The sequence below is a fragment of the Papilio xuthus genome, unplaced genomic scaffold (assembly GCF_000836235.2).
Source record: "Papilio xuthus unplaced genomic scaffold, Pxut_1.1 DF828952.1, whole genome shotgun sequence".
Lineage (NCBI taxonomy): Eukaryota > Metazoa > Arthropoda > Insecta > Lepidoptera > Papilionidae > Papilio > Papilio xuthus.
The window spans coordinates 2,822,402-2,838,125 of record NW_013529697.1 but is presented as its reverse complement, the minus strand read 5'-3'; the positions used below and the strand labels follow the sequence as shown (position 1 = coordinate 2,838,125).

The following is a 15,724-nucleotide window of genomic DNA, read 5'->3' as shown; positions in this document are numbered from 1 at the left end:
CAAATGAAGTGTTTGTAATCAGATTGCAATTTACGGTGACCATAAAAAACAATACTAGTGGAGGGAGCTGCATTCTGCAACGATATAAGATTTATAGGGTCGTAAGTATTAATAGAAATTATCGATCAAAACATCATCCTATCATTTAGTCTCTGGAAAACCGCGTGACATCGAAAAGCACTTAAAATTCGATGACATAAATTGGTGAACGCGCCTTGTTTTAATTCAAACAAATGGTCAATATAACCTTTACTAAATTCATTATTATTAATGTACAATATTTAATAATTTTCTATGTATTCAGAATAAGTTAAGTATCAAGTCACATTTCCTCTTAACTGCATATTAATGCGATAATTATTGTCGGGAATTTTTCCTCGTAGATTCATGGTCACAATAATATCTTGCAGAAGTCCAAAGTAGTACGCGAGTGAAACGGCGAAGTAATGTCGTAACCTGTAGCTGTAGCTATTGCTTTTTACCAAGACCTCAGTTGATGTCTAATAGTGTAAGGTAGATGAAGAACATTTTTATGTCGTTCTACCCTAGTTGATTGGATTATATTTGTGCGGGCTTTGAATTCGTGATTATTAATCGATTTTGTCGAGATTTATTCAGGTTTAAGTGAAAGGAAAACGATTGAAGGTATGTAACTTATACTAATATTAGGTATAAGGAAAAATTTGTACTTACATGTTGTTTGAAACTATTAAACCAATCCAAACATTAGTTAAAAAGTTATCTTGTTTATCGTGTTTTTCAATCTTTCTATCACTTCTGTCTCAAAAAGGTATCAATGTCACTGACTATATTTAAAGTTTTATATGTAGCACAGAATTGAAATAATCTGGGACAATAACAAAAACACGTGTATATGCGTTCAAATTGAATAAATTAATAACTTATAAACAGCTTATATTTTGCAATGATATTATGGAACAGAATTCTTAGTTTCACTTGTAGCAACTGTTGCATAGTGATACGTGACAAAAATACCTGCAACTTAATTACTGCATATTTAAACATCAAACAAAATATATTTACATAGTAATACTTTGTACATTGTTTATTGCCATTAATTTTATAATATTGAACACAGATTAATGCGAGTCTGAAGAAGAATTTACCAGGTTTTATACTTAAGCATGTAATAAGTTATTCTTCACGTCTTATGGTGTATTTAACTGTAGCAAAATTTTATGTTTTATTCTTGTCTGACTGAAAAGACGGTATAATTTTACCGCGGCTTTATGTTAATACTTGGGGTTGTACATATGTACGTTCTTACGAAAGTAACAATCTGTTTCCTTGTCGATAGAATAGTGTTCTTTCTCTGAGAGTTGTTGGGCTATTAAGTTAGGCGCGCGCTAAGGATTTAGTAAGAATTTTTTATCGATGTTGGAAGTTTGCTGTAACTCCTATAGTAATAATTATAAGTATGGAAAGTTATATAATTTAATTAGACGTGCACAGTCAAGATATAATTATTTAGAAAGTAGTGCACGCCTATCGCGTGAAAAAAGGCGAAAGTTGTATGTGCGATAGTTACTATTCCAATTTTTTTTGCCAAATCCGATCTGAATCTTTTGTAATCATCAACTTATGAATAGTATTAGTCTGAAGATGGGAAATAAAAATATATGCACATTATTTCATATTAATGATATGATCGTTATTTAAAAATACTAGCATTGTGTTCAAATGTTTTTTTGTTTGTTTCTTCATTAATCCAGAGCAAATCAGCACTAGTTAGTTACAACAGATTTTGTTCAAGCCATGCATTCAATGGTTTGTAGAAATTATAATATTATATTTGGACGATTAAGTATTTATCGATTAAGTATTTGTTGTAACATTTCTTCAGTATTAATATAAAACGGCTATGTTTTTCAGATGAAGATAAACATACTAGAGTGGTTATGGCACAACAAAATAATCGTGATACTGGCAACGACCACATTTTGCCTCTTCGTGTCAACTATAGTACTCGCTTCCAAGAAAAATAACACTCCTATACATAGACAGATTATTAAATCGGATAATTTAAGGAATGATCAAATAATGTCCGCATGGAATTCTTTAATAGTTGAAGTAAGTTTTTGCTAATACAGTTAGCATACTGATATTAATGATAAAAAAATAATGTGTAGACGCACTGCTTTTACTTATGTGAATAAATTAAGGTAAATTATGTAGGATTTGACAATCAAAGATTTCACTCTTCTACTTTATCTCTTATAAGCTTTGACGACGTTCTGAGGATCTGATTGCAATCGCTGACACAAGCTATGTTTGCCATTGATAAAGGAAATGTAAATATGCAAAATCTATCTTTATTTGTTATTCTGTTCCTTTAGGCAATAAAAAATCTTTGTTAACATTATTTTTACTGTCATGAGAGATGACAATTGAAATTAATAAATGGAATTAACAATTTTATAAGTGGGGCATATTTTTGACGCAATCATGTATGTTTCTCCTTTTTTCCCTTTTTGATGCGCTTTGTAAGAACCTACTTATGTTGCTTGTTTTCCTTTTTACAGAATAATCATAACAGACTGCCCAGAAACGTCAAACCGTTAAATTACAAACTATATTTGGCCCCAAATATAAACAATAAAACATTCGAAGGAAATGTTTCTATTCTCCTTCAAGTTCAAGAATCGACGAAAACAATACTAATGCACGCTAAGGATTTGATAATACATAATGTGAAGTTACTAAACGATGCAAATGCGATTATTGAGGATTTTGTCGAACATACATACCATAATGAAATGTTACAAATAAACTTAGAAAATGAAGTAAAACAAAAGAAGATAGTTCTATCCATTACATTTACGGGAACTCTGGATAAGAAAATTGTTGGATTCTACGCAAGTTCTCTTAAAACTGGCGGGTAAGTAAAAGTCTAATTTATTGTGTGAACGTCATTGGTAAACGACCAGTAAATTAAAAAAAAATATTTATTATTAACATAAATATTGAATAAATCACGAATTCTTTTTATAGTTACTCTAACTTTCACATATCAGGATTTGACGTATTTTACAATGAAAGTTAAAAGAAGCTAATGAACATATTGCATGTGCAGTTTACATTATACATCAAGTCAAAATCGCAATAAATAAAATAAAAGAGAAAGTTAAACAATTGCATGTTCGTAAACAATCTTTGATACCAGAGTTTCGTTACAAATAATCAGTTACAATAATCAAATAATCAGTGAGCATCCCGTACTAATTTATTTTATAATTGTCTATATCAATATTACAAGGAGAATTATTTATTGATTGTTTTTTTTCCCATTGAACAGGTTCCGAAACTACAGAACCGATTTGAAAAATTCTTTGAATGCTCGAAAGATTCACTATCCCCGATAGGGCTATATTTATCACTAGTTTTTTTTTTATTCCCCGCTGACGAAATTGCGGGTATCGGCTGGTTTAAAAGATTTTCGTTAACTGATGTATCCATTTTCGAAAGATGACGGTTTATTCTGTAAAGGTATAAAGAAACATGACTTTAACTTACAATGAAAAAAATGTATTAATAACCCCTTCGTGTATTTGTCTTTTTTATTGATGTGCAGGGACAATTTCCAAAAGTTATCTATGACAATAATCCATAATCATGCTCCTGTTGTTCCGCTTGTCATTCTATCTTTGCTTCTGTCAGTCATTTGTCACTCCGACAAAAACGTCATAATAAAAATGGTTTGTGTGATAAGCTGATAAGTGATAAATGAAAATAATACAGAGTGCAGAGTTTTAAAATCGTAGTTTTATATAAAAAAAGGATTTTTTAAGCTTTTTATCGACAAACCTTGGTACATCGATGCTATCAAGATCTCTTGCATTACGATCAATTTTAAAATTGAACCGCTTATTGTTTTGTTCTATTAAACGGAATTATACCAAAACAAAGATAATGGAAAATGTACCGATTACTGCTCAAACTGAAAGACTGTCCCCATTAGTCCGTCCAGCTCATTACAGGCTACTCCTTAGTCCCAATCTTAATACTGGAGTTTTCCAAGGGAACGTAAAAATTGATGTTATCGCTAAACATCAAAGCAATCATCTAAGCTTGCACACAAAATTTTTGAACATAGAATCTGTGAAGGTGTACAAAAATGGAGAGGAATTACCTATACAGAAATGGATAGAAATGAAACATTTGGAACAACTTGTCATTCTTTTCAATGATATTTTAAGTTCTGGTACATACAATATCCATATCAATTTCTCTGGTGATTTAACTCGTAATATTGTTGGATTTTATTTATCTCATTTGAAAGATAAAAGGTGAATATCTTTTTCTTTAGAATGATTAATTTCTTTATAATACAACAATATTTACATTGTCGATAAGGTAATAAGAAACACACGTACATAAAAGAAACTTAAAAAACCTTGAAATGTTTTCAGGAGCATGGTGGCAAGTAAATTTCAACCAACTTATGCTCGACAAGCTTTCCCATGTTTTGATGAGCCCGACTTCAAAGCAACATATGATATTACTTTAGTTAAACCAGTCTCCTATGTAGCTCTTTCTAACATGAATGTAAGTTATACTATTTTTATTTAATTAAATATAAACTAAAAGACGAAATATCTCAAAAAACTGAGTCCAAGTATGAAATACTTGGAGAGAAAATAAAGTCTTTTCTTTTAATGACTTAATTAAGACATCCAATAATGAAGTCTCATATTTAGATTACCTTTAGTTGTCTTGTTTACTGTGTATCTTTTTTTTATATCATTAGGTGGCAAACAAGCAAGCCGCCACCTAAAATCGCTGAAATAGCGAAGTGACCGTTGCCCATAGACATACGCAATTGCTTTAATCAATGGAAGAAAGGATGCACAGAAAGAAAATATTTTTCCTTCCCATGCATCCTCTCATCTGGAAAGTCCACTTCCAATTCCCATCCTTTCCTTATAAGAAAAAGGGTGGGAAGGGAAACGGGACTAAATTAGTCTAATCTGTCAGTCTTTGTTGGTTTATATTGACTCTTTTAGCAAAGACAGATAAAAATGATTGCCCCATACAAATATCCCATTTAACACAGGTCCTAGATCTAGATTTAATGGTGATCATTCAATAATTGTTTCAGGAAATATCTAAAACACAATGTGAAGATGAAAACACAGAAGCTGTGACATTTGCAACTAGTGTACCAATGTCCACATACTTGGCATGTTTTGTTGTTTGTGATTTTGATTATAAGGAAACTGAGATAGATGCCGATGGTATTGGAAACAATTTTAAATTGCGCAGTTTTGCTCAAAAAAATCAAATGCACAAAATTGATTTTGCACAGGATATTGGGACAAGAGCTACACAATTTTATATAAAATATTATGAAGTGCCTTTCCCGCTGCCAAAGTTAGGTGAGTGAAGCCATTATATCAAAGTTTTTGTAGAATAAGAGGGATGGTCATACATTTTTGTTTTAAAAGTTTAAATTAAATAATGGTGTTTGCAATAACATGAAAACATTTTTGAAATTCGATGTGCAATTCAAGTTTGTTTTTGTACTAGGTGTTGTTGCCTGCGACGTTTTCCTCGCGGAATTAAAAACAAACTTAATAAATAGATTATGTGTTCTTCAAGACTATGTCTTACATCTATGCCAAATTTTAGCGAAATCCATCCATCTAAACATTCACATTTATAACATTAGTAAGATAAGTTTCATAATATTTTATAAATTAATTCATATTTTATATATATTTTAGATATGATCGCGATTCCTGATTATGTGTCAGGAGCAACTGAACATTGGGGTTTGATAACATATAGAGAAACATCTTTTCTCGTGGATCAGTCAACAGCATCCTCCAAGAATAAGATCAGTGTTGCAAACACAATAGCTCATGAGTTAGCACATATGTGGTTTGGTAATTTAGGTGAGTTTTTTTACACTATATAATAAGGTTAGCTGAGGTTTAATTTTAGAATTATTGTTTGAAAATTTGCTTCTTTCTGTTTAAAACATCTGAATAGATAAATAAGCAAACAAAAGTAGTGATTATCTGCTAGATATTGGTAATTAATTAAGATGAAAATTGTGAAAGATTTTCGTTATATTATTTAATAAAACTTTTTATATTTCCAGTCACAATGAAGTGGTGGGATGAGGTTTGGCTCAATGAAGGTTTTGCTTCTTACATGCAAGTAAAAGCTTTAAATGCTATTGAACCTTCATGGACTATGGTAAAAAACATATATTTATTTTTAATGATATTATGGTTTCATATAGATTTTAATTGTTATTTTTGCGTCATTTCAGTTGGATCAATTCTTGACAAAAACTTTGCACTCAGTATTGGTGACCGATGCTAAACTGTCAAGTCATCCTATTTTACAAACTGTGGAGACTCCTGATCAAATTACTGCCATTTTTGATGCTATATCATATAATAAGGTAAGCAAAAAAATGTTCTTGTTAAAAAATAATATGAATGAGTTAACAATGATTCTTGGTACTAATAAAAATGCGAAAGTTTAGATTGTTGGATGGATGTTTGTTAGAAGGCAAAATCCAGAAGGGCTGAACGGATCTTGATGAAATTTGGCATAAATGTAGAACATAGTCTGGAAGAACACATAGGCTTATTGTTAAGTCTTTTTTAATTTTATGCAACGGAGACGCGGGCAGCAGATAGTTATGAAATAATTGGACTGTTATATTTTATGACGAGTCATATTTTTGTTTTTATTTTTTTTTAGGGTTCATCCATACTTAGGATGTTAGAAGGTTTTATAGGCGAGGAGAATTTCCGACGTGGGATATCTGACTATTTGAAGAAATATAAATACGGCAACACTGTGACACAAGACTTGCTCTCGTCTTTGGAACCCTACTTTAAAATGGATAATCCAAATTTAAATCTTTCGTAAGTTCTTTATAAATATTATAAAATAATTGATAATTTTCTGGACTACTTGGCATAATAACAACTATATTTTAGTGAAAAAAGTAAAAAAATTGTCCCGTTTAGATGAATTTTCTTGACAAAATAAATATGCAGCTCCAAATAGTCTATCAATTTGTACCAAAAGTCTAATTTTTATTAATTATCTTCAGTTATATTATGGATACATGGATAAAACAAATGGGTTATCCAGTGTTAAATGTAAAATTCAGCGGAGAACCTAACACTTTTGTTGTGACTCAAACACGATTTTTACTCGATCCTGATGCGATACAAAACGACGATTCACAATTTAAGTAAGTAATTACCATTAAAAATTAACTAAAGTAATAAACAATTCTACTATAACAAATATATTGCCTTAAAATGTTGGAATAATGTAGTTTTACTTGAGTCTTTAACAAAATTCATACCAGCCTCAATTATTTTGAAAGAAACATTCATAATTGATTTACTTATAATGTCGTATTATTTTCCTTATATATCGTGGGTTTCTGAGACCAAAATCCTCATTCAAAACATATTGTTATCGCTGTTTTGCCAATGGTAATGATAGGGATGACGATATATTTTAATACAGATATTTTGGTCTCAGACACCAACGTTTCGTAATACAATATTACAGTTACAGATGGTTTGTACCAATCACATACACAACAAACAAGGGAAAATATCACAAAGTACTATGGTTTGCTGACAAAGATGATAACGGTAACTAATAGTTTTACGATACACATGGACAAAAATAGTGTTATCTCTTTCCTTCCCCTTGAAAAGAATAGAGACAACAATATGTTAATGTACACTGAAAAGTAACAGTGAGAGTTGTTCTGTTTTTAAAACTGTCATTTTGTTTATAGTAAAGCTTCACCTAAAAGAAGGAGAAAAATGGATTAAAATAAATAACAATCAAGTGGGTTACTACAGAGTGAACTATCCAGTCGATATGTGGGACAAATTAATACATGAATTAAAAAATAAATCTGAACAGGTAAATAAGTAATTTAATAATTAATTTCATTTTTCTATAAATTGATCCATGAAATCGCATTGTGTTGCATTTTATTCTTTTTAATTAAAAAAAAATAACTATTTTAAACGTTTTTTAAATATAGTATTGTATTTTCATAAAACTAAAGATGTGTTACAAATATTGGCTCTGTCCAATAACAATATGTCATTTAAATTACTAGATATAACTCAAATAAACAGAGGAAATATGAATGAAAGAGTTTAAAAAACAAAAATTATCCTTTATCTTCCAGCTGACCATATCTGATCGTGCCCATCTTCTGAATGACGTGTTCGCGTTAGCAGAAGCCAGATTATTGCCTTACGACTTGGCTTTGAACCTGACTACTTACCTTACAGTGGAAAAGGACTACGTGCCTTGGGATACCGCGGCCTCTATATTTGCACAATTATCTTCGCGATTACTTAACTCTGAAATTTATGATGACTTGCAGGTAATTTTTAAGAAGGAATTTCAATATCATGTAATGTATTGTTTTCTCTCTTTTTGCTAAAGAAAATAAGAGAGATAGCAATACTGATAACAGTAGATTATATATTAGAATTGAATAGTGGACTCTCACCGGAGCATTCATTTTTGTTTTTTTTTTCAGAAATATGTACAAAATTTAGTGGAGCCACTTTATCGTGAGCAGACATGGACGCAAAGTAATTTTACTGTTATAGAAGGGTTAGTTCACCTACAAGTTTTTTTAATATATTAACTAGCGGTCGCTCGCGATTCTGTCCCTGCGAAATTAAAAAAATATAGTTAGTAGCGTATGTGTTCTTCCAGACTATGCTCTATATGTATGCCAAAGTTCATCCATCCATTTAAACATTCGCATTTATAATTAATTTAACCGTTTAAAAAATTATAATAAAGTAAGGTTAACTTCTCGATAACTTCCATTCTCTAAGCATTGTTTTTCCATTCTCCGTTGTGTGCATTTGTTAAGTATATAACTTGAATCACAATTTATTAATATTGAAATTTCCAGACTGTTACGTACAAGGATATTATCGTTGGCGACCAGTTTTCGTCTGCCTGATGCCGAAGATAAAGTAAGAGGCTTGTTCTTGAGCAGTTTGAACAGCCATGGAACATCTGATGCTGTTCTCATAGACCCCGATCTGAGAGACTTTGTTTACTATTATGGTAATTTAAATACAGCTTTGAAATTAATATTAAAATGTTATAAAGTGGCACAATAAATAAGGTTTTTTTTTTATTGTCAGGTATGAGATCTGCAACACAATCTGATTGGGATAAATTGTTTCAAATTTATTTGAAAGAGGAAGACGTTCAAGAGCTTGCCAAATTGAGGCATGCGTTAGCAGCCCCGTTGGACGCGGCCATACTGCAGAGGTAAAAATTATACTATATATTAACTATAGCAACACGAGAGAGAGAGAGAAAGACTATGTGCGTGAGAGAGAGAGAGACTATATGCGTGAGAGAGAGAGGGAGAGCTCCTGCATTGATCCCTTCCATGGATTCCTATCCTAACCTAACCTAACAATACATTTGCACGAACGATTTTATCAAATTTTAAATCATAAAAAGAAATCGCGAGCAAGCAGCAATGTATATTAAAAAAAGTAAATTTCGTTGTAGAATTTTTAATTTATATCGAAATAATAAGAAATTGTTGTTTCCTGGTTAGTTAATACTAAGTTTTAGAATATAGACAGTAACTAGACATTATTGAATCGTTATAACAATAATATACATATTCAATTTTCATTGTTTTGTTCTAGATATTTAACCCTAGCTTGGGACGAATCCAATGTCCGTAGCCAGGACTATTTGAACGTTGTTCAGTTCATAAGTTCCAACCCGATGGGCACGGCGCTAGTGTGGGACGAGGTGCGCGCGCGCTGGCCACAACTTGTCGATAGATTCACTCTCAACAGTCGATATTTGGGCAGCCTGGTGCCGGCCATCACTAGCTCATTCGATACTACGCTTAAATTGCAAGAGGTATGTGTCTTATTTGTTTTCTTTTTTTTAAACATTTAGGGCTATGTCTTATGTGTAATAATTTGAAAAATTCTATGGTATAGTCTGAATTAAAAAAAAATTAAAGACAGAGTAATATTTGTCGATGTTACTCATTTTAATATTCATTAAAACATTTAACATGTGTAAATAACAATTCCTGTGAATAATTATTTATTGTTTTCTAACACGTTGAATATGCGCATAAATTGTTACTATTACTTAATTACTTAAACATGTCTGTTCTAAAGCAACTAAGCTTTTTATAAATAGGATAGTAGTATACCTCAATTATCAGATGAGATGTACGAGTTTGATAGTGTACTAAATTATCAAGTCAATCTATCCTTCAGTTAAACGTAAAACACTCGTGTGATAAGAAAATAAAAGGGGTACGGTTGAGTAGTATAGGAATTTAGTGAAAATCACTGTTTTTTTATATCTACGAGATCTTTGCAATAGCTTTCGGCATACAAAGTGTTTTATTTTGTCACAAGAGTTTGTAATTGTAGTTAATCGACATCACAGGGAGCTGCCAGCTCTTCGGTTCCCTGTGCAACCTCGGACAAAGAATTAGTATAGCTATTCACAGGGGGAACGCTGCCAGTATCTTCGGAACTTTGCCTAAAGGGACTCCTTTTAATAATATATTTTACTTAATTATTCGTTTTTAATATTATAGATTTAAGACTCTTTTGTCATAAAGTATAGAGTAATTAGCATATACATTTATGTCTTTCTCCAAACAAAAAGAAAACTTGTACTACGTAATGTAAATAAGATTTGCCATTAAGTATTATAACATAACAATTTATACGTTAGTTAATTACCTTCTTTTATAAAGTAAGAGGTCAGATAGAGTACATTTATCAATTCAATGAAGTTTAGATTCAGGTAATAAAAAACAGACATTAATTAAAAGATTTTAATTAAATAATGTCCCTTACATTTGTGTTCTTATAAATTTGTAATGTGATACTACACGTGCCATTTTAAAAATTGTAAACAGTAAACAGTTTGCTTTTGAACATATTTGCGATAACATAAATGAAGAGCTTCGTAAATAGATTATTTTTTTTTAACAATTTAAGATTAATACTTGACTAAACTTCTTAATTACTGCAATGCTAGTTGAATTTCTTTATTGACCTTGACCTTTATATTAAACAAATAGACAGTACATATAGATTTTAAGTTCTATAGATTTCAATTGTCTGTCAATATTAACTGGTCAATAACCGCGGAGCAATTAAGGCAACTTATTTTAACAGGCACTATTTTTACATTGTTTTATTTAATTTCACCCAACCCGATGTTTGTCGTCAAATCGTGCTAATTAAAAAAAAAACACTTCCCGGTTACTGATTAAGCTAAAATTTTTCATACATGAGTAAATCAAAATGCAATGTTAGGATAAACATGCATTATCAAACATGCTGATTTGATGATGGAGCTGGAAGGTGGCCTTAGGATGAAACGATACAACCAAAACGATTTTGGGCTCATTTGGATCGTCTTAATAATCTTTTTTTTAATTTTTAGTTGGTAATTAAGTCTTGCTGTTAATAACTTTTTTCTTCTTTTTTAATTTTACTTTTATTAACACTTAGTCGTTCCAAGAAGCTTGTATTGCTTGTCATACACATTTTTTTATTTAATTTTGGAAATATGACTATCAATATTAGATCTCTTCCTTGTTTTAGATGGAGGAATTTTTCAAGAAATATCCCGAGGCTGGTGCGGGAGAGTCAGCTAGGAAGAGAGCTCTCGAAACTGTTAGAAATAATATTCGTTGGGCCGCCACACAGAAGCCGGCTGTTGCCACATGGCTTAAAGCACATGTCTAAATGAACCAATGAAATATTTATAAATAATATTTTTACTTAGGACAATGTTTAAATAGGTACAAGGATTTTTTTAGCTAAATCGCGCGACCTTGTAGTTGTTGGTTGACCTCAGTTCGAGTACGTCGCAGCTGCAAGTAATGTAAAATTGCACCAATCATGGGAAGAAAACTAAAAGCTTTGCTGGCGCTAGCGTCGCGTTCGATGTAAATTTTAATTATTATTCTAGCGATTTAAAAAAATGTATTCCCTTTTCTACTTTTTTAAAGATAATTTATGAACTGTCTTAAATAATACCTTTTTATCAATTTTATGAGTGAATTTTAACACATTTAGTTGCTATAACTACAGTCCAATAATTACTTTGCAATTCGCACATAAAACAAATTTTATTTATAGCGTATACATTTTTATTAAAATGCTACGCAAATCTAATTACAGTACAAATTTAAGAACCTCTATCTATAGTCGTGACTAATATTGAATAACTTTGAAATTTACGCAAATTCAAATTACAACATTGTATTAATTCTAAAGAACTTTTTGTGTTTCGATTTTTTGTCCTAAGACGAGTACACACGCACACGCTTTTGACTTTGGTACTCAGAGACGCAATTCACAATTGCGCGTGCAGTTTTTTGTGTAGTAATAGCCATCTTTGCTAGCGGATTCTGTGCATAAATTCTCGTTGAGGATAAAAATTAATGTGTATTGTGATATTAACTTCACCATACATTTATTTTGGTGTATTTTTGTATATGAATAAAGACAAGATTTTAAATTATGGTGTCATTGAACCCGAGAAAAACGAATCTTCTTAAAACAATTGAATTAGAAGATGCTCGGAATGTTTGTAAGTCAAGTTCTTAATTTGTAAATGTATAATAAATAACGAATGTATTTTGTTTTTTGGTGTTTTTTTTTCTCATCATATATATCCCCAAGATCGATATATCGATAAGTTATCACATATGCAAGTCGTTGATTCCGTTTCAAAAGAAAGTGTTTATTGCTGGTTTTGTTTTAAATTTGTAAAAATCTCGACAATTGACTTATTGAAGCGAATAATATCATTTATTCATATTCCAACGATAGCCGACGCCCGCGATTCTGTCCGCGTAGAATTAAAAAACTTAGTAGCCTATGTCTTCTTCTAGGCAGTTATGAACATCTATGCCAAATTTCAAGCAGGTTCCAGCAGCCGTTCTGGAGATCCCTTCAAACAAACATCCATCGAAAGTTTCTTATTTAAAATATTAGTGAGATATGTTTGGAATATGAATAAGCATTTCCTTACATTGTATACGACTAGGGAAATAGTTTTTTTAACATTTAAAATATTCATTTTATTATTTCAAATTACGAATTAAAGAATTAATTTAAGGAAATTAAATAAAATAGACGAAATAGTCATTAGGATAGTGAAAAAATTAATATACTACGTAAATGTTTATTTTGCATTATAATATACGTTAACGTCAGATTGTACAAATACATTGATCAGGTCACATTTTTTTTAAATGACTAGTAGGGTTATTAAATGATCCAAGTTCATAATCTGACAGTGACATTTAAAGGTGCATTAACAGCATAGTGGACATGGATACAGTTCTCTGTATATTAGAATACCCTAGCGAATCTTTTTTGTCTGTCGCTTTTTATTTTTCGTGAATAAATGTTTTCAGAACTAAAATTGTCTAGTGCAGATTGTGATAACTTCTATTTTTATGTAGACTTTTGCCGGAGCACTGCGTAATAGCTATATGCTGTGCGGACAATCTGAAAAATTACACTTTTACATTAGAACTTAATTAAGGTATATAAGTACTACTTTCAACTGAATAAGATGAAGATTAACAGCTGCAATGATGACGTTACTATAAAAAAACTGTTCATTCTAATGAACTCACCTGTATAAAAGACGGTAAGTTCAGTGAACAGAACGGCCCGGCATGTAGCTGATAGCAACGCGACATACCCATCATGAGGAGAAGCAGCTCTTTGCGCACGCGGGGGCTAAGGCACCACCACGCGGAACCCGCAGGACCCCTGCCCGTTCCAGCTGAGCTCTAATCATATAAATTAGTTTTATTCTGAATTAGAGTATTTCAAGGAATAAATCATAATCAACATAGCAAAATGCTCCTTTTTTATCTTAATCAACTTTCCCTTCTCATTTTTTTCTTAAAAGAAAGGGGGGATAGAAGATTTAAATTGAGACCTTATCAGAAGAAATCCGGAATTACTTCCACTTCATGCCTGTCTTCTGTGTAGTCGTGGTATATTACCGGTGGAGCCGGCCTTGAGCAAAACATGTCTGGCTGGAGTCTACCACTGTTAAAATTACACGTACTCGTATTATGTTATGATCATACCATATTTAGAACCTCGTCGCCGTAATTACAATAAAGGAAAAGTTGTGTGAGTGTAGCTCCCATATATTGTAGTAAGGATATTAATTGTGTGGTGCTCAAATCCTGCAAGAAACAAAGAAACGATATTGAAATTCTCGGTAATGTAGAGTAAAAGGTAAAAGTACGTGTACTTTTATTGTTTACTCACAGATTTAAGTTGCACCGCGACGGAACACAATGTGACTGTCGCCAACCAGAAATAAAAGCCCAAAATATTCTTTGTCAACTGATTAAGTTGTTTTAATAAGCTGTGAAAACAATCAAATATAACTAAAGGTTGTACTTCTATTGAATACTAACTTCGTAATAATTTATAAATAATATAATATAGAAAAATCTAGAACATCGAAGACTATTTATTAATATATTATACAATGATTTTTAGAAGATAACAATGAGGCGCATGTTTTTGTTAACATAATTTTTAAGCAAATACGATTGTATGCAAATGTTGTGTTATTTTTTACTGTGCGTTTATAATGTACACTTGTATTGTAATTTTCTGTAAAAGAATAATATAAGTATGGTCAAGTGTCACTGCAGTAGAGATCCACAAAAAGTAAACGAGAAACCGTTTTAAATAAGAAAAATATCACATTCCCTTGGGCTCTCACTTATCCCATTTCGATTGTTGCTTATACATTGGCTACTAATTATGTTTTTTTTAATCCCGTGCGGACGGAGTCGCAGGCGACTGCTAGTTTCAAGATAATACTTACTTAACAAGTACTATATGAAAACGATGACAATTTTTTATCCTCATATGTGCTCGTTCGTCTCTTGCTCTCCTCAAAGTACAAGCTTTGCCGCTGCCGGCTATTTGTTCGCTCTTGGCGTGCAACAGAGAGAACTGGCCGTGTATAAATATCATCAAACCAACTATAGTAAGGTCAAAGGCGATGTGTACACATACACAATAAATCGCAGCCACAGTCTCTAGACCAATGCTTAATATGTACCAAAACATATTCATATCAGCGAATGGAGCCCATACCGGTAGAATATGTGGGTACTCGACACTATTCTGTCCCTTCATTTGCCACAGTGTGTATTGAATAAAAGGAGACACAATATATATTACAGCTGTAAAACTGTAAATCCTCGATAACAATGTAAATGTAAAATTAAAAGATTTGTTATAACGACTAGTATATTTTGATATAGCAAAATCATTTTCATCATCAGATTCGTATTCGACGGTTGATGGGTTCCTTTCTTCTTTTAATTCGTCTATTTCTAGTTGCGCTGCTTCTTTGAGTAGGTTTTGCCATTGTTTACCGTCACATCGTAATGAGATTAATTTAATAATGCCCATACTACAAAATGAGAGAACGCTGAAGCATTCGAATAGGTGTTTAGGATCGTCTTTAGCAAGAATCAATTCAACAACTTGCAAACTGGTAGCGACAAAGAAAATAGCTGCTGCGACATTGGCTAGCCAGTGTACTCCGCCCGTTATTGGATCCATAAACAAACCAGCGTTTCTTAGTGATTTCCAAACGAGAGTCA

General features: G+C 31.7%; 2 protein-coding genes across 5 annotated transcripts; one reads left to right on the top strand and one right to left on the bottom strand.

The window, feature by feature from the left end:
* Positions 1-424: 424 nt before the first annotated feature.
* LOC106126892 (glutamyl aminopeptidase) lies at positions 425-12,709 on the top strand. 4 transcript variants are annotated; one of them, XM_013324811.1, is made up of 18 exons: positions 425-645; positions 1,894-2,091; positions 2,544-2,899; positions 4,431-4,566; positions 5,120-5,396; positions 5,745-5,915; positions 6,125-6,222; positions 6,299-6,433; positions 6,739-6,905; positions 7,097-7,240; positions 7,576-7,655; positions 7,805-7,935; positions 8,210-8,410; positions 8,570-8,646; positions 8,957-9,114; positions 9,195-9,324; positions 9,717-9,939; positions 11,661-12,709. In XM_013324811.1, exons 2-18 carry the CDS (start codon positions 1,894-1,896, stop codon positions 11,802-11,804), a joined length of 2,826 nt encoding a protein of 941 aa, XP_013180265.1. In that variant the 5' UTR covers positions 425-645; the 3' UTR covers positions 11,805-12,709. The 4 variants fall into 4 exon arrangements, with proteins under 4 accessions (XP_013180265.1, XP_013180257.1, XP_013180281.1 ...); XM_013324803.1 differs by having other exon boundaries at positions 7,570-7,655; XM_013324827.1 differs by lacking the exon at positions 1,894-2,091 and having other exon boundaries at positions 7,570-7,655.
* A 586-nt stretch (positions 12,710-13,295) lies between these two features.
* LOC106124955 (putative odorant receptor 92a) lies at positions 13,296-15,724 on the bottom strand. Its single transcript, XM_013322002.1, has 5 exons — positions 14,935-15,724; positions 14,364-14,463; positions 14,177-14,278; positions 13,712-13,870; positions 13,296-13,580 (listed from the first exon to the last, which is right to left on the bottom strand). The coding sequence occupies exons 1-5, from the start codon at positions 15,681-15,683 to the stop codon at positions 13,527-13,529; spliced, it is 1,164 nt and encodes a 387-aa protein (XP_013177456.1). The 5' UTR covers positions 15,684-15,724; the 3' UTR covers positions 13,296-13,526.

What these genes read in the sequence shown, in the direction of transcription:
- LOC106124955 (XM_013322002.1), bottom strand. Translation starts at nt 15,683, where the DNA reads ATGGATCCAATAACGGGCGGAGTACACTGGCTAGCCAATGTCGCAGCA. An exon ending in TCGCGGTGCAACTTAAATCT is followed by an intron (nt 14,279 to 14,363) that starts GTGAGTAAACAA and finishes TGTTTCTTGCAG; the next exon opens with GATTTGAGCACCACACAATT. An exon ending in GCGACGAGGTTCTAAATATG is followed by an intron (nt 13,871 to 14,176) that starts GTATGATCATAA and finishes TTATATGATTAG; the next exon opens with AGCTCAGCTGGAACGGGCAG.
- LOC106126892 (XM_013324803.1), top strand. Translation starts at nt 1,894, where the DNA reads ATGAAGATAAACATACTAGAGTGGTTATGGCACAACAAAATAATCGTG. An exon ending in GGAATTCTTTAATAGTTGAA is followed by an intron (nt 2,092 to 2,543) that starts GTAAGTTTTTGC and finishes TCCTTTTTACAG; the next exon opens with AATAATCATAACAGACTGCC. An exon ending in CTACGCTTAAATTGCAAGAG is followed by an intron (nt 9,940 to 11,660) that starts GTATGTGTCTTA and finishes TCCTTGTTTTAG; the next exon opens with ATGGAGGAATTTTTCAAGAA.